Here is an 18,894-nt window from a genome sequence, read left to right as displayed (position 1 = left end):
TCCTCAATTCAATAAACATTGTCGAGCTTTATGAGAGTTATTGGCAAAATGCAATACCATCCTGAACCACCAAAAAGTTATTTACTTGTACCTTCCCTTCCTAGGAATTCTACAAGTCATTTACATTGCCAAAAAGTGGGCTGCATTAACCATAAAGGAAATTGCCTAAGTGCATGAGTACAAGTAACAGAATTTAAAAGCTCAGATTGATTTCCAATGTGTTCTTGGAGGAATCTTTGAAGTATTTGAATTTCCTAAGATTTTTAAGGATGGCAGGAATTATTTCTAGAATACTTTTTTTCCAAAAGTAGTTCTTGTATTCAGTATAGAAAATGAACACAGTGATGTATTCACAATGCATTTGTCTCACACATCCCTTCCTGTAGGGCTGGAATAGTATACATTTCGAATTGTTTTGAACCACCTCTTTCTGTGGTCTTCCTCATCTCAGTTAATAGCAATTCCAACCATCTAGATACACAGGATGAAAATCTAATGCCATTAAAAAAATCAATTCCTTATTTTAGAACAGTTTTAGATTCACATAAAAATTGAGAAGACAATACAGAGAATTCCCATATACCCCACATTCAATTTCCCTTATAATCAAAATCTTATCTTGGGGCACCTGGGTGGCTCAGTCAATTGAGCATCCAACTTTGGCTCAGGTCATGATCTCGCAGTTCATGAGTTCGAGCCCCATATTGGGCTCTCTGCTGTCAGTGCAGAGCCTGCTTCAGATCCCCTATCCCCCTCTCTCTCTGCCACTTCCCAGTTTGTGCACGCTCTCTCTCTCTTAAAATAAACATTAAAAAATCTTATATTAGTATGATACATTTGTTATTATTAATAAACCAATATTGGTAAATTATTATTAACTAATGTCGATGCTTTATTGAGATTTCCTTAGTTTTGACCTAATGTCCTTATTCTATTCCAAGAACCCATCCAGAATATCACATTACAGTTAGTAGTCATATCTCCTTAGGATACTCTTGCCTTTGGCGGCTTCTCAGACCATCCTTGATTCTGATGACCCTGACGGTTTTGAGTAGTACTGGTCAGTATTTTGCAGAATGGTCCTCAATTTATATTTGTCTGGGATTTTTCTCATAATTAGACAGGGATTATGGGTTTGGGAGATGATCAAAGAGGCAAAGTGGCATTTCATGGCATCACACCAAGGGTACATACTACCAACATGATTTAACACTATTGATGTTGACCTTGTTCACCTGGCTGAGGGTGTTTGTCAGGTTTCTCCACTGCAAAATTACTATTTTTCCCTTTTCCATATTGCACTCTTTGGAAGGAAGTCACTATAAGCAACCTATACTTAAGGAGTAGAAGAGTACTCACTTTTAATATACTCCAAACAGGGGTGCCTGGGTGGCTCAGTCCGTTGAGCACTCGACTTTTGATTTTGGTGCAGTGATGATCCTACGGTTCTGGGATTGAGCCCCACGCCAGGCTCCACACTGAGCAAGGAGCCTACTTGAGATTCTCTTTCTCTCTCTCTCTCTCTCTCCCTCTCTCTCTCTGTCCCTCTCCTCCACTTGTGCTCTCTCTCTCTAAAATAAAAAAATAAGAAATAAAATACTCCAAATAATATATTTATCTACACATTTTAAAGTCTATTTTTTTGGTGATGGAAACAGCTCTGAAGTGTTTCACAGATGGATACTGCCTTAAAAATAAAGTACTTACTTCTAGTAATTTTTTCTAGTAATAAATACAATACATGCTCAGTGCAGAAAAACTAGAAAGCATGCTTAAGAAAAAGGTCGCCTAAAACTTACCATGCAGACATAGATCACTACAGCGAATATTTTGCGCTGTCTACAAACCTTCTTTCTAGGTCTACACTTCAAGAGCTGAAACAAACCTCTATATAAACTCCTCTCACTTACCACCACTTAACATTATGAAAAATTGCTCTGTACTCTTCGACAAAAAGTATTTTGTCTTTACAATTCCAGAGCCTAGCACAGTGCCCAGCATGTAGTGCATTCAGCAAGTGTGACCCAATGACCTTTCTAGCTTGATGAACTGACGGACCCTCTATGAAACCATGTAATGAAATCTTCTGACCAGTACAATCTCAGCCTCTGCCTTTGCCCTCACAGGACAACTAAAGTCGCTGGCACAGAATCACCAATTTGGGGCCTTGCAAAATTAATGAAATCAGTAAAACAGTAGGTAGTCTGTAAGGACTGAAAGAGATAATGGCAAGTGAAGTGCTTAAGTACACAGGTCCATGATCCTTTATCCCAAATGCCTTGAACCAGGTATATTTTGGAACTGAGAATTCTTCCATGGAGGAGGACGAGAGAGCAAATGCACACTTATTATATAACACCACAACTAGGTATAGGAAAATACGTTATCATCAACTGTGATTATTCACATTAACCAGACTGTTTCCTTGTGTTTTATAATTTTTAATGACTCCCTTGTGTCTGAGTTGTGGGAACGCCCTCCAGAGGAATTTTAGTCCCCTTTGCCCGTTTGTCATTAGCTAGAGATGAAATTTGGGGGTGATTTCTCATCTTGCAGCTTTCCTGGAAATGTAAGTAGTAAAATTCAAACTAGAAGACCACTAGGGTAGAGGTCTAGCATTTTGAATTTCCAGGGATAATTTTTTGTTATCCAAGGACCGAAGATACAAATAAGTCTCCTTATCTGCTCTCTGTGCCAGTTTTCAAGTCCTAGCCTCCCCTTTCACCAGGGCAGAGCTCGCAAAGGCCCAGCTTTAGGTCTGTGTGTGGAAGGGGACGTGGGGTGGGGAGGGCTCTGACTCTCTGCTTTCCTGGACCCAGGTCTTGCCTGCTGTTCCTATAGGATAGATTATTACTCAGTTGTTGATACTAATAAAACCCCAGGAAACCACACACCATCAGTGTTCTTGCTTACCTCTCTTTCCATTCTCTCTGGCAAGGACAAGCTGGGCATTAAATAAGGTATCCTATTTTATCCAGCAGGTCCTGGTGTTACAGCAAGAGAACTGTCAGCTATCTTAATGTGCTATATTGCTAGACCAGAACTCTTAATTTCCTTTTCCTTTTTTTTTTTTTTTAATTTTTAACGTTTATTTATTACTGAGAGACAGAGAGAGACAGAGCATGAGCAGGGGAGGGGCAGAGAGAGGAGGAAACACAGAATCCAAAGCAGGCTCCAGGCTCTGGGCTGTCAGAGCAGTCAGATGTGGGGCTCGAACTCACCGTGAGATCATGACCTGAGCCGAAGTCGGACGCTTAACCGACTGAGCCACCCAGGTACCCCCAGTTGCATTTTCCTTTTACATCAATAATCTACTGGTTAAATAGTAAAATGTTTCTATTAGCCAGATTGCTCAATTAACCAGATATGCCACTTCCCAAGCCTTGTGGGATAACATTTGACATAGGAGCTGTAGAGTTGCTTTTTAAATGAAAATTCTTTAATAAATATCTTTCTTTCTTAAGTAAGCCTTTGTAAGTCTACTCTGGAAAATGATTAGGCTGGAGAAATCGCAACTTGATGCCATCTACTTAGTGACAAATTATCTTCCAGACATTGAGTGCAATTGTCTAATTGAAATTACTTGAATGTTCTCTATTCTTAACAGCAGTGGAATAAATCTGTGGTGCTGAAATGTCAATGCCCTTTAGGTGATATTGTTCGAGGATACTTGTAACTGTGTCTATCTCATTCTCTTCCTTGTGAACCCCAATTTTAGTTTTTTTTTAAGTGCGGTTTCTTGTGAATCCTTAGCACATGGCCTGTAACTGAGCAAGCCCTTCTTAAATATGTGGTGATTGATGAATATTCATGGTGAATACTAACTGCCACTCAATGAGTGGTTTTGTGCTTGTCATTATGTCAGGCTATTAGCTGGAACTTGAGAAAGCTGAACGAAAACGCTTACCACTGGGGCCGTAGTTCTATCACCTATTTCAACTCTCAAATCAGGGTGCTTTTTTTTGTGGGTGCGCTGTTTGGTTTTTCTTTCTTTTTTAAAACAATTTGTTTTAAAACTTTTTCTAACGTTTATTTATTTTTGAGAGAGAGAGAGAGAGAGAGAGAGAGAGAGAGAGAGAGAAAGAGACAAAGCATGAGTGGTGGGGGGAGGGGCAGAGAGAAAGGGAGGCACAGAACTTGAAGCAGGCTCCAGGCTCTGAGCTGTCAGCACTGAGTCCAACACAAGGCTCGAACCCACGAGCCATGAGATCATGACCTGAGTGGAAGTAGGATGCTTAACCGACTGAGCCACCCTGGCGCCCCTGTTTTGTGTTTCTTTGCTTGTCGCAAGTGAATTTCAACTTCTAATAGGCCCCTTTCAAGTGTGTTAACACGGCAGTTGGCAAAATGGGCATTTATCTACCTAAGGTTTGATCATGAATAAAATTCCCTACATCTTCCTGGGGAACCAATTACTACACTGAAAACTGTGATAATGGATTTTTCATCAATAACGAATGTGATTTGTAAAGTGAAAATCAATCTATTTTGACTGATGATGCCTCGTAGCAATTGGGAAGATTTCATCTGAATGATTATAATAAAACTTTATGATTTATCAGTTGAGTAAGACTAGAAATTCAGTAAGTATTCAGTCTTGTCTGGCCATTTTCTGGCTTGACGACCTTGGGAAATTGTGACCTTCATTCTCCTCCCTCAAAAGAGCAAGCTAGTTTCTTGAACATATGTCCCTGAGCAGGAAGATATACAGCATTGCATCTCTGTGGACACCTGAGCTGACTGATTGACTGACATCCGTGTCCCCTCGTGCACAGCCTCCCTGCGTTTTGAAGTATGGATTTGGAAAGACAGCTCCTCTCATCCTGCAGGCAACACCTTGTTTAAAGATGAGCTTCAGAATGTTTGGCTGTGGTTCTTGTAAAATAACTATAAGCTGTAACATACGTATCAGCTAGGACTCCAGTTGCAAGTGACCAAATCAGCATAGTTCAAACCAGCACACATAAAAAGGAGAGATTTTATTAGCTTCTATGCCCAAACCACAGAGGAAGGCAGACTGGCTTCAAGAACCACTGGTCTCAGCACTAGAGTATTTGTTCATGCCCCTGCTTTAGCCCTGTAACTGATTCCTGCTTCTCTCAGTGTCTTAGTCTCGTTCTCTCCAGGGAACACAGCCATTGCCACCTATAGAATCACCTCTCAACAGCTCTAAAACCAAAGGAGAGAGGACAGCATTACCCAGAAAAAAACAATAAAATCTGGGAAGAGTTCAAAATGGCTCATCTTGGGCATGTGTCTATCTCTTGACCAATTACTTGGTTGGCTAATCACTAGCCTGAATTTTCTGCTCACCCTTCTCATCAGAAGGGAGGGATTGTGATAGAGGGTAGACAAGCCCAAGAGATACCACACACACCTAACTGGCTAATCACATATTTTAAGCATTTTACTATCTAATATAATATATATGCATATAGTCTGTGTGCTTATATTTAAGAAAATATAAATTGTTCTGTAAGCATATGTGTGTATGTATAGATTGCAAGCATGCAAATATATATATATATATGTGTGTGTGTGTGTGTGTGTGTGTGTGTGTGTGTGTGTTTGTATATTTGTATATGTTGTTTCATGAATATGAATGTATGTATATAATGTATGTGTTACTGTTTTGCCAAGTATGGGTGTGGTTTTTCCCTTTTCAGGGATCCCATTTATATCCTAGATCATCATTACCCAATGAAATTCATTTTCTATCTTTTATTCCCTACAATAAGTTGCATTCCAGGCAGAGTGGCCTACTTATTGTCCAGAGATGTGTCTCATTTCTTTCTCTGGAAAGTCAGAGGATCATGCAGGCCTATGGCAGTGCCTCAGGGACCTCTTGGGCATGGGATACCATGCCCATGTCAGGGAACACAGAAGGAAGCATTATTAGAAGAGACCCCATATATAGTTTTCAGGACAGCAGGACCACAGTAAGAGCACTCCAAGACTGGGTAACTAGGGGCGTCTGGGTGGCTCAGTGGGTTGAGGGTCTGACTCTTGGTTTTGGCTCAGGTCATGACTTCACGGCTTCGTGGGTTCAAGTCCCACATTGGGCTCTAGACTGGCAGCACAGATCCTGCTTGGAATTCTCTCTCTCTCCCTTTTTCTCTGCCTCTCTCCCACTTGTGCTGTCTCTGTCTCTCTCACAACAAATAAACTTAAAACAAAACAAAACGAAAAGACTGGGTAACTAGCCAAGCAAAATGAGGAGGTAAGAGATTAGCAACAAGGGTAATAGAATCTGAAAGAGATACGAAATGGATCAATGGCGTGTGAGGTGGTGGTGATGATCCACGCAGACCTTAGGAATTTACCTCGACTTTTGGTGTAGTACACTTGGCCAAATGGGAGTGGTAAGAGCTGAAGGAAAATGGACAGTGTCTATTCAGAACTTTGAATCTTGCTCTTCTCCCCAACTCTGCTTTCCTTCCTCTCTCCAGCCCACCCAAATCCTTCTCCTACACCAAGAGCACAGTTATGTCTGTCCCTCCCATTCAGCACTGGAGTATAGGTGGCCTTGAGATGCAGACATTGTTTGGGAATTGCTATTTCACAACTGGACTGAGAAACATAATCTCTTCTCCACTCAATATACATATGCCCTCATACTTAGGAAAAAGATAAATTATCTTAAAAATGATGAATCCAATATGCACATGACAAATAAATAATCTTTATGGTATGTTAATTTAGTTGTTTCCTTTTCTATAACAATTTGATAGTTGAAATTTCTTTTGCTTTATGATTACACAAATGTGAATATTCAGAATTTAATTAACAATTAAATTGATCAGATTTAAACTTTTGGAACATTCATTTGCATATAATTGCTCTCAATATACTTATGTAAAATCCAAAGCCTATATTCCCAAATATAGAAAGCCTATTCATGTCAGCTTTAGTTACATGTGTACATTTATTTGAATTTGTGGAGTGTGTGCTTTTATTGCCAAGAAAGTCAGCTATGTGCCTTAATTGTTGCTATAACCACAATTCAGGAAATTCTATTGCAACATCAATATGTTATGCACATCTTTAATTAGGCTAGTGTGGCCTGTCTGTCACAGCAACTGATCCTAAGTATTCTTATTTAGTCTACTTGAGGCTTTAAAATGTTCTCATTTTTAAAAGAGGCATATTTCGGCCTCATTAAATTGTTAAGCAAATCAATATGCAGCCCTACAACTTGATCGCTATGTTCCAGAAATCCTGTTTCTCTCCACTTAGCACATCTTTAGGTACCTGAAAGAGCACTCTACCACAAATACCAGAAATCCTCTGCAGCTCTAGCATGCTATATTCTCTTATCAGACGTGAGGGAGACATCTGTCACCCCCACCAATCACCAGGAAGATCTGGCCGGGCATCCTATTGATTGCTAGAACTTGATTCTCTTATCTAGTAGTTAATGCAAATAAGTTGCAGGTTGCTTGCTCTGAGCAATGTCTTCACACCAGGTCACCCAACAAAAAAGGCAACACAATGACTAAATCCATGGTCTAGAAACTAAACAGAATCTAGCCTGAAGTTCATTTCCTTTCTCTTCCCTCAAAATCTGCCATGATTTCAAACAGGGAGAAACAATAGCTGCCTTGAAGCAAACCCTGCGGTACCTTAGGCTTTTACAACTTCTCTATCTGCCACAACTAATTAATTTAAAACAAATCATTAACATTTGCATCAAGGAGAAAACAGAGTTCATAGGTTATTGCCAAGCATAGATAGGGATTTTTTGGAAACACTGGGTATCATATGCTTTCTAACCATGTCCAAGGTCAAATAATAATACAATAACTCTGCCATAATGCTGTAGGTGGGGTCCCCCAAAGCCAGTCTTATTAAAATGCAGAGTTGCTTTACTAACACAGTAAATGACGTGGAAGGGCAAATCTGAGCAGCTAGTGGGGCAGGAATTAAAGTGAGGTGGACGCAGGGGGAGTGTAGGGCCTACTACGACACTTAAATCTCCCTGGGTCCAAACTTCAGTTTGGCACTTCCTCATGGTTACTGTCAGATCACACGTAAGTATTGATGAGGAATTCTGGGTTCTGCAGCCAGCAAGGACTTTCAGAATTTCAGCACTCACCCTGTTTGTTGTAATTCATTTTACTTCTCTGCTTCTCAAGACTTCCCCTCCCCCAAAGATAAGAACTGTAGCCTGTACTGGGTAAGAAAGAGAAGGGCCAGGGGACAACGAAGGTGGTGGGGAGGCAATCACCAACTGCATTATTTAGATTGTCATTGTTTTGCTAGGAAGGGTATTTTAATTCCTTCAATTTAACTTCATTAGAATAGTCTTCATAGTTTTCAAAACTTGCTTTCTTATGGGTCTAGATCAGGAAAAAAATACTCCAACAATTTAACAAGTGGGCACCTGGGGAGCTCAGTCTGTTGAGCGTACAACTCTTGATTTTAGCTCCTGTCATGATCTCATGGTTCGTGGGTTCGAGGGATCACGCCCTACATGGGGCTCTGTGCTAACAGTGCAGAGCCTGCTTGGGATTCTCTCTCTCCCTCACTCCCTGCCCCTCCCTCGCTTGCACACATGCTCTCTCAAAATAAATAAATAACCTTAAAAAGAAATAAAAATAAAATATAAGCAAGTCCACTTGGTTATCTTTCCTGTATTCTTTGTACTTTTACCTCTTGTACTTCCCTTGAGAATAGGTCATTTAAGAACTAGGTGAATTGATAACATTAATCCAAGCTTGAAAAGAGTAAAATTTATTCTCTGTGAGGCCTTCAGGACAGGCTGTCACAGATTTATAAGACTGCCTATACTTCTACTTGTGCCAAGCCAAAGGGACCAGAGTTCATCTTATTTTAAACATAACCAAAGAATCAGATTTTGCTCCCAAGTAATCCCGCTCTCCCCAATGTCCACTAAATCTTCAAATTCTGCCATCCCACCCCCTCATTGTTTTAGACAGTATTGGAGAGATATTCTTTCTTGTAAACACTTTCACTCATAAAACTTTTGTTTAATGGCAGCGATGTCTGGTCCAGCTAAAGCATCAGGCAATAAAGCCATCATTAACAATAATCATGTTTGCAGATGTTCTAGGTCTGGAAATTATTGCTGGCATGTCTACATGTTTAAAAATTCTTGGAAGTCTGGTGGCTTCTAGAAAGCTTGTACTTTCTTCTGAGAAAATCTCAAGGACCAAGATATTAAAAATAAACACATCAGCTTGGTGACTACTTACTTAGCTAAGCCATGGCTATTGACCCTCCTCCAGATTAAAGTAGAGTGATCAGGAACATAGGAGTATGTAGCTACCTTTGAAGCAAGGTTTGAGGGTCACTATTGAAGCTGTCTGCACAGTAACATCAAGTGTACCACCCACCATTTAAGCTATGTTACTTTGGTTCTTGAAGACTTTTTCTTCCTTTATGTAATGCAAGCCTTATTTAAATGCAACCATCTCTGGGAAGGATTGCATCTGAAATCATTATTTGGTGAGGACCAGAATACAGAGCATCGGGGAGTAAGACTGAAGCCCAGACATGGGGATGAGGGTGGGGTGGAATTGTGAGAAGGAAAGATGAAATCATGAAAAAGGAGGTAGGGAACCACAAAATTTTGTTTTCCTCCCAATGTAGCCTAAAATTGTTTGAGTTTGGAGGAAAATCTGTCATTCTCTTTGGATGTTATTATATTTCAACATCCATGCAAAATTTTCTGCTCATCACCTGCTCTCATGTTACAATATGGAACTTCCCTGTCTATCATGCACGTAAGTTACCCATATTATCTGTTTGTCTTTACATAAGATGAAATTGCCTATTTCAAATATTTCTTGTTTTAGATAGCTTAATGCCCTAATGCTTCTTTTCAGTTACTTCTTGCTGTACATTAGGTGAGGTGCTCTGTGTGTTTCTTGGTCAATAAATATCCTACCTGGGCTCAGAATATATTTTTAATTTTTAATATGAAATAGAAATGCATAAAAATTAAACAACATGAACACATACTTAATAAATAATTATAATGTGAACACCCACGTAACTTCCCACTGGATCGAAAGACAGGGTACTGTAAACATCCCAGCAACCCACACTGATCACAAACTGTCTGTCTCTCTCAGAGGTAACTGCTCGTCTCATTTCCACAATGATAATCTCCTTACCTTTTTTTTTCCTTTGTAGTTTTATTTCCTATATATGTCCCTAGGCATCATCATTTAGTTTTGCCTTTTCTTGTGATCTATAAATGGAATCACACTCTGTATTCTATTATTCTTGCATTTTTGCTCAAAATTACTTGTGCAAGATTCACCCCTAGTGTCACACGTAGCTGCAGTTCCATCATTGCTGTTGCTGTGTGGTATTCCAGGGCATGCAGAGCGATTTTAAGCCATTGTCCTACAGAGAGACATTTCGGTTGCTACCAGGTTCTAGCTGTTATGAATAATGCTGCCCCCACACGTGGTCCATGCCTCCTGGTGCCTATGCTCATGAGTGTCTCCCCTGGGTACATCAATGACTGGAAACACTGAGGCATGGTGTGTGCAGATCTTCAACTTTACTCAAGAACAGGAAACTTTTTCCCAAAGTGGCTGTTCCAATTTATATTGCCCCTAGCAGTACATAAGAATTCCTGTCGTTCTATACCTCACCAACATCTGCTACTGTCAGATTCTTAATTTTTCTACCAATCTGGCATTTATAATAACTTAGCTAGTTGATGTTGTCATGCTTACTTTCTGCATGTCAGAACTGGCACGTAAACCATGCCTGTGTGCCTCCAAGGCTTAAAAACTCTTTCCAGTAACTATGCTTCCTCCCAAGATAGAACCTCTGCAGGAGCAAAATAAATGATCAATATCCTTTAGTAAAGTCATTGTATTAAAAAAACTAATACCAACAGGGGTGCCTGGGTGGCTCGGTTGGTTAAGTGTTGACTCTTGATTTTGGCTCAATCATGATTTCACGGTCATGAGATCGAGCCCTGCGTGTGGCTCTGTGCTGGGTGTGGAGGCTGCTTAAGATTTCCCTTTGCCCCCCTCTGTCTCTCAAAACTAAATAAATAAAATAAAATAAATTAAAAAAATAAAAACTATACCAACAGAATTTCAAAGGGTAGCCTGGTTGATGTGGTTAATTAAATAACTGCATCCTCAGGTCAGTTTTCCAGTAACAGTCCAAAATCCAATATATATATGTATATATCTGTTTATTTTATATATATACGTATATATACATATATATATACATATACAGATATATACATATATATATATATTTTTTTTTTTTTTTGTTTTTACTTATTTATTAAGAGAAAGAGTGTGTGCACATGCCCGTGCAGGAGCAGGGAAGGGACAGAGAGAGAGAGGGAGAGAGAGAATCTTTTTCTTTTTTTAATTTTTTTTTAATGTTTATTTATTTTGACAGAGAGAGAGAGAGAGAGAGAGAGAGAGAGAGACAGAGCATGGGCAGGGGGAGGGGCAAAGAGAGAGGGAGCCAGAATCTGAAGCAGGCTCCAGGCTCTGAGCTGTCAGCACAGAGCCTGACATGGGGCTTGAACCCACAGACCGTGAGATCATGACCTGAGCTGAAGTCAGACGCTCAACCGACTGAACCACCCAGGCGCCCCGGGAGACAGAATCTTAAGCAGGATCCATGCTCAGGTGGAGCTCGACATGGGGTTCAATCTTACAACCTTGAGATCATGACCCCAGCTAAAATCAAAAGTTGGATGCTAAACTGAGCCACGCAGGTGTCCCGAATCCATTAATATTTGGATAAATGAAAGGGTCTTTAACATTTGGTGGGATTTCCCTCACAAGAGTAATTCATAAGACACTTTTCTCACATGTTTCATTTTCTACCTGTGATAGGCACCTGTGAAATGACCAACACAATCCAGTAGTTATAGAATATTCAATGACAGCCAAAATTGAAAGTACCAAAAGACAAGAGTGACACAAACTATTCTCTAAGAGATACATTTTTATATAGGTAATCGATTTATTAGGACACTCAACAAATTCAAACAATGGACACTTTTTAAAAAATTGATTTAAAACCAATTAAAGGTTAAACATCAAGCAAAACTCCTAAGAATTTATATGTTATTAATGGTGCCTTTTTCTTTTTACTATAAAGGTCTAATAAAAAGCCTGTAAACCCTGCAGATACAGAAACAATTTTCAAAGAATCAAATTAGCCAGAAGCAGTGACTCAGGTATGATATTGCCTACACAAGACGACAGACCAAGCCAGCATTCAGTGTCCCTCCCCGGATGCTAAGAATAACTCTCAGGACAGTAGCAGCATTCTACACCTAAGTTTCCTCTCTAGTATTTTTTTTAATTTTTTTTTAACCTTTATTTATTTTTGAGAGAGAGAGAGAGAGAGAGAGAGAGAGACAGAGCATGAGCAGGGGAGGAACAGAGAGAGAAGGAGACACAGAATGCGAAGCAGGCTCCAGGCTCTGAGCTGTCAGCACAGATCCCGACGCGGGGCTCAAACCCAAGAACTGCGAGATCACGACCTGGGCCGAAGTTGGACGCTTAACCCACAGAGCCACCCAGGAGCCCCTCCTCTCTAGTATTTTTACAAAATGACCTGTCGATGGGATCTGATCCAAAACTCTTCCCAGTGACATAGACATACTGATGACTTGTACCCTTGTCACCAACAATCAAACGGGCTTGGACTCTGCATCTAGGAATAGTAACCTCATATTTACCGCACTCCATAGAAACAAATGGTAAAAACAATGTCATTAACCACTTCTATACACTTCACACATTTTGGAGATTCTTTACTTTGCTCTAAAATGCAAATTCTTTCCTTCGCTCTAAAATGCAAATCTTGGCTTGCAAAAGTGCTACTAGAAAAGTGTAGCATACTTTCTAGTTGTCCATATACCTCCATCCTCTCCTGTGCTACCGACTGGCTACAAAGATTTAGAGGTTCAGTGATTACAGGATTTAAATGATGTTAACCCCTTTAAATTTGGCAACTCTTTAAATCCCATTATCTCGGCAACCACGGAGAATTTTAAAATCAGCTTGGCCTTTCTAGCTCCAGGTCTAAGGATTACAGAGTTTTAAAGAATATAAATGCTTCTCTGCCGTTCTACAAAGAGCTGTCCCCAACAAGTTGACCTCCAGGAAATAAAGCCAGCCAGTTCTCCAGCTGGTAATTGCTGACCAGAGTTTTGCAATAGAAAGAGATGGATGTTAAAACACCAGGAAAACAAGTAATTGCCTCCTCAACTCCACATGAAGCTAGACAATCAGAAGATTTGATGTAGCAGGGGCAGCAGACATTAGACATGTGTATGTCAAAATGTCTAAGAATGAGAAAACAGAAGATGTCAGGGACCCAAAGAAGAGGCAGAGGGAGTAAGTTCAGTGATTGGAAACCATCTTGCTCCTAAAGAAAAACTGTTACCATGGATATCCACAAATCCTAGGAAACCCTCTGAGGTCTTACCTCTTGTGTTCTCACATTTATGTACCCATAGTGAGTTCGAAGGGGCCGCCTATATGTGTAGGAGAATGGTATCCATTTTGTGCCAGGCTGTCCAAAGCAGTTTAGCAGCAGTGGGAAATTCACTTCATTTACAAGGCGCACAACCAGCAGGAAGAGGAACGCTGCTACGAAGCTCACTGCAATCATAGACTTCCTCTACAAGACATTAAAAAGAAGAAGAATGAATGAATGAATGAATGATTATCAACCAAAAGTAGTCACAGAGGGAGATTCCTTTATCTCCCTCTCTTTTTCTTTCAAAGGGATAAAAGGACTGTGTCATTTAGGAGATTTCATTTGGAGACAGAATTTAATCATTTGGTGACCAGTTTGCTTTAGCCAGCCTCTGAGAACAAGCAGAGAAGCCTTCTTAGATCATCTTTCCATTCCATTCCTACCCTTCCTTACTTCCCCACATTCCTCGACAACTTCTTTTTTTTTTTTTTTTTAAATTTTTTTTTCAACGTTTATTTATTTTCTTTGGGACAGAGAGAGACAGAGCATGAATGGGGGAGGGGCAGAGAGAGAGGGAGACACAGAATCGGAAGCAGGCTCCAGGCTCTGAGCCATCAGCCCAGAGCCTGACGCGGGGCTCGAACTCACGGACCGCGAGATGGTGACCTGGCTGAAGTCGGACGCTTAACCGACTGCGCCACCCAGGCGCCCCAATTCCTCGACAACTTCTATTCAATTTTCGAAACGCAAATCAGACATTCCCAACTGTAGGAAACCCTTCCTAACTGCTGCATCCCCTCCCACCACCATCCCTTCACCCCAACCTGTCTAACCTAACAGAGTCCTGCACTCCCATACCTTGAAGGCACGTCTATGGTTGCACAGTTTTCACTGCATAATTATTTATATGACTTTTCCTCCATCTAATTGTGAGTTCCTAGAGAACCAGAATATACTGTTACACTGATCTCTGGATCCCAGGTCCATAACACACTGCCTTACATATTGTAGGCACCCACGAAACATTTGAGTGAATGAATAAATGGGTTTTTCCCATCCTTGTAGACAAATTATCAGCAATTACTTTATTTCTATATCTAGCACCCGCTACAGGCAGGAAGCTGCCTGTGCTGTGAAAGGCTATGCAAAAGTTAAGACTCAAAAAGCTAACAATAAAAGTAGGGAAAAAATCCATGCGAAGCAGCTTAAGAACATCCCCCTTAATGGGTTGCCATGGAACAAGAACGAGAGCAAATGCATCTGACTGGGGTGGGGAAAGCAGAGATGTATTTGAGATTGAGCTGGATAAAATGCATGAATTTTAATCAGTAGAGACATGTGAGTGAAGCTTTCTAGGTAGAGGGAAGACAGCAAGGAGGCAAGAAAACATGGGGTGATTCATAGCTACACAGAACTTTGTCTTCCTGGGGCACAGAGGATGAGGAAAGGCTGGAAACAACAAATGATAACTTTAGGGACTGCCTACAACACCAAGCTGAGAAGTCTATCGAGGGTGGTAGGTGATAGAAAACCAAAGGAGGTTTTGTTGGTTGCTTGTTTAATTATAATTATAATTATAATTATAACTGTTATAAGTTATAATCAAACGTCACTGTTTAAAATGTTTTGAAGCAGGGAGGAACTAAAGACAGACAGCAATGAGTTAGGAGGCTATTCTGACTGGCTAGGACAAAAGTAATGAGGGATGGAAACTAGAGCAGTGGCAAGGGGAGTACAAAGGTAGAAAAAATATGAGAAACTCAACGTAGGTGGTAAGCAGAGAACATGGCTCCTGATTGGATAGAGGTGAGATGGAGAATTTTGAGTCCAGGTTACTACAAGAATACTGGTCATATTAGGAGAAACCAGAGTGGTCAGAGTAAGAAATGATTTAGAAGGGTACGAAATGATTTAAAAACCCTGGGCTTCCTAAGTCCTAGTTTTTATCCAGATGGTGGGTCACCTGAATGGAGCCATCCAGGAGGTGGAAGGGAGAGAAAATGAGGAGGAAAGGAAGCAAGGAGGAAGAAGGAGGTGGAGGGTCAGGTCTAGAGCAAGAAGAAAGAGCAGGGCAGAGGGCAGATGTCAGGAACAGCCATGCCTTGAAGTCCAGGGTGAAGACACAATCAGAGATTCCTCCACAAAGCTGGGATTGGCCCTCAATTCTTCTTCAAACTTAAGGGAAGCCAAATAACTATCCAGGAATGACCTGATGTATGTTGTTGTGTTTCCAGCTTATCACTTCTTAGTGAATAAACTTCGTTTTGCTCTTCACAAAATGTCCCAAAGTAGAAAAGAAACCCAAAGCCGGCCCCTGTTCCTCCCTGGCCATGATCACAGTCTCTGCAAGGACAGGAGACTAAAGCCCCCAGAAGTCAGAGACCCCAAAGGAAGTCCTAGCTCTTGCTCAGCTCCGTAATTTGTAAAAGCCCCGTCCTTTTGTCTAGCCAGCCTAATTTTCCAATCACCTGCAAGTCCCTTGAGTTCTGCCTCCTCAAAACCCCTTATCTCACCACTAACTACCACAGCCTTACCTCATTTAACCTTCTAATCATGAAAAACTGTTTTAATTTGCTCCTCTGTGGAATCATTATGTCCACAACATTGCAATGTGTCAAGGTAACAGCTTAAATGAGGTGATGGATCTTACAAGTTTAAAGGGACATAGACCAGAACAGATGGCTAAATAAAAGCAAAGGGGCCAGTCACCCATTAAGTAAACAGGTAAGAACCTTTTTTATCGCCATCCGGTAGCTTGTTGCAAAACAGCAGTTTCCTTTGAAGGAGACTCAGATGGGATTTGTGTCTTTGTCTATTCCAAAGCCCTGCGTGGCTCTCTGGTTCTACTGGTTGCTGCACTACATTGCATGGATGGGGGTTTGGGGACAAAGGTACAGAGGGCCTTTCTGAATTCACAGATCTCGCATAGCCACACATACATAATGCATACATGAGAGGAAAATAAATCAACCATTTTGAGAGCAACTTCAAAATGGAACGAGATCACAGTTGTAAAAGCCTGCTCCCTAGTAATCCCTGTCTGCCTCCCATGTTTCATCAAAGGGAACCAAGTAATGAGCACAGAGAGGATAAGGGGAGCAAATGGAGAGTGGAAGCCAGACAGACTCCTCTGTGCTTGACCTGGAATCATATTCTGTGGTGGGCAGAGGTGTTCCTTTCATAGCTCAGGCTTTGCCTGGACCTGATTCTTTGCCTTTCTTTCTGTTTCAACGTTCTTATTTAACATGAAAGCATTCTCATAGTGCTGATATAAAACCACCCTGAAATTTCACTAGAAAAGGTATAATTTCAAACACATCCTGTACTCCAGACAGCAAGGACAGCAGGACACAGCATTGATGTGCATCCTTCTAGCAGTCATTCCTGCCAAATTGTGACCTTGAGCTTTAGCAATTACAATAAAAACCGTGGATGAGGCTTTTTAAAGTCTACCACACCAGAAGGCAGTGAGAATGTGTGTGTGGGGGGGGGGGGGGGGGGGAGGCGGAGTTGGGGAAGTAACAAAATACAAATGTGTATGATATATATGAATGTATTTATTCCTTCAAGTCACATGCACTCATTGGGCCCATATTCTGTGTAGATTTGGTGAGGTGCTGAAAAGGAGAAATAAAACCATAAAAGACAGACCATGCTTCAAGCTTCCAGAGAGATACACCTTAGAGCAGCTGGCAAGTAAACAGAAATGTGTAATGTCACCTATCAAATGAGGTAGTGGAGGTACACACAGGGCACTGCGCCAGCCCAGAGGAAGTGGGAAGGGTTGTGGGTGGGACAATTCAGGGAATGCTTGTTTGGGGAGGCAGTATTCAAATGGAGTCCTGAAGAATGAGGAGGAGTTAGACAAGTGGAGATGGGAAGGGCATTCCAGCAGAGGGAACAGCATAGACTAAGGCCTTAAATTGGTCAGAAATTTGCAGATCTCTTGGTAAAAAGAACACACAGACTGTATGTGGGGGAAGATGATGGTAGGGAAGCAGACAGGGTGCAAACCATAACACAAAATATAGTAAGCCAGATACACTCAGTCAGATGCAATTATCTGCCCCATCCATCTTAACATTAGGACAATGAAAGGATAAATGCATAAAAGTGCTATGCTTTATAATTCTAAATATTCTTCACATCTTATTTGAAATTGCCATCCACGTTGCCTCGTTTCCAGTAACTTAAGTTTATTCCATCAGTGGCTTGTTCTAGCAATTGTTTCAAGTCCATCCACACTCAGACAAGGAGAAGACTTTTTATATGTGTTCTATGTCTAACAGTCTGTGTATGGAAGTGATCACTGCTGCCCTGCTGAAGTAATCAGAGCCTCTCCTAGATCCAACAGCCAGCAACTAGGTGAGAAAAAACAACAGTAAGTACTCATCAAGTTTATAATGTGTAAAACTCACTCTGACAAACTCTTCATACTGCAAAAACTGGCATTACATTTAATAGGTCATTCCTTTAAGATAAGAAGTATGAATGTTAGGGGCATCTGGCTGGCTCAATGTAGAACATGTGACTTTCAATCTCAGAGTCATGGGTTCAAGCTCTGCCTTTGGCATGGAGCCTATTTAAAAAAAAAAAAGGAAGAAGTATCAGCTTTTAAATGACACAACAGGTGCAAAATGCAGAGCACAGTTCTGGCACACAGGGAGCACTCAAAAATGGGAGATGTTATTATGATGATGTAACTACTAACTGTCAGAGCCTTCTTGGCCATTAGCCAGTTGGTAAGAATTGGCCAGCCCATGTGAATGCATGAAGAAAACTTGGAGATATCTTTTCCTCAAATATTCCAAGCAGCTGCACACCCTTGAACCACTCAGTGCAACTTAACCACACAAGCTCTGATAGAATGTCACTGTGCCCAAATAGATCTGATGAATTGCTTTAGGGAAAGCTCTCTCCTTCTTTGTTCCTCATTCTGGGCAAGTCTGAAGGGGCCTTTAACAGCTGAGACATTTAGAATTTAATCCCCTCTGTGCTGCAAAAATATGCATCAAAAATGTGGCATTCTAGTTGCTTGCTCTTTAGAGTTGGAATATCATTTATCAGACTTAGAGCAGAAATACCTATTTCAAAATAAAATCCACAGAGAATTCATGATTTAGGGAGAAAACAAGTGCCAATATTTGTACCTAGCAAATTTGCAAGCTATATTTACATTTGTATGTTTTTATTCTTTCTACCAGAGAATTAGCCTTTAACCTCAAGATAAAATCTTTATCTTTTAATATAGTCAGTTGCTAGATCTTTTGTTTCTTTTTCATAAACGATAAACAATAGTATAAAGCTATATTTTTCTATTTAAATAGTATTATTTAATGACTGAGGTAGTTGTTTTCTAGGGTAAAACTGTATATATTTTTGTCCATATGCTGTCATTTATCCAATAATAAATATTTGGGTTGACTATGTTATTTATCAGTACTC

At 40.6% G+C, this 18,894-nt stretch overlaps 1 protein-coding gene across 4 annotated transcripts in view; it reads right to left on the bottom strand.

The window, feature by feature from the left end:
• ST6GALNAC3 (ST6 N-acetylgalactosaminide alpha-2,6-sialyltransferase 3) overlaps positions 1–18,894 on the bottom strand; it is a 532,814-nt gene that overhangs the window by 291,180 nt on the left and 222,740 nt on the right. For all 4 annotated transcript variants that reach the window (XM_040470683.1, XM_040470686.1, XM_040470685.1 and 1 more), the window contains exon 2: positions 13,456–13,650. In XM_040470683.1, coding sequence (XP_040326617.1) covers positions 13,456–13,650 — 195 coding nt within the window. The remainder of the gene's footprint in view (positions 1–13,455; positions 13,651–18,894) is intronic.

The sequence above is a fragment of the Herpailurus yagouaroundi genome, unplaced genomic scaffold (assembly GCF_014898765.1).
Source record: "Herpailurus yagouaroundi ecotype Mexico unplaced genomic scaffold, PumYag 77, whole genome shotgun sequence".
Classification (NCBI taxonomy): Eukaryota; Metazoa; Chordata; class Mammalia; order Carnivora; family Felidae; genus Herpailurus; species Herpailurus yagouaroundi.
Note: the sequence above shows the minus strand (reverse complement) of the source record. Positions and strands in the feature narration are given on the sequence as shown.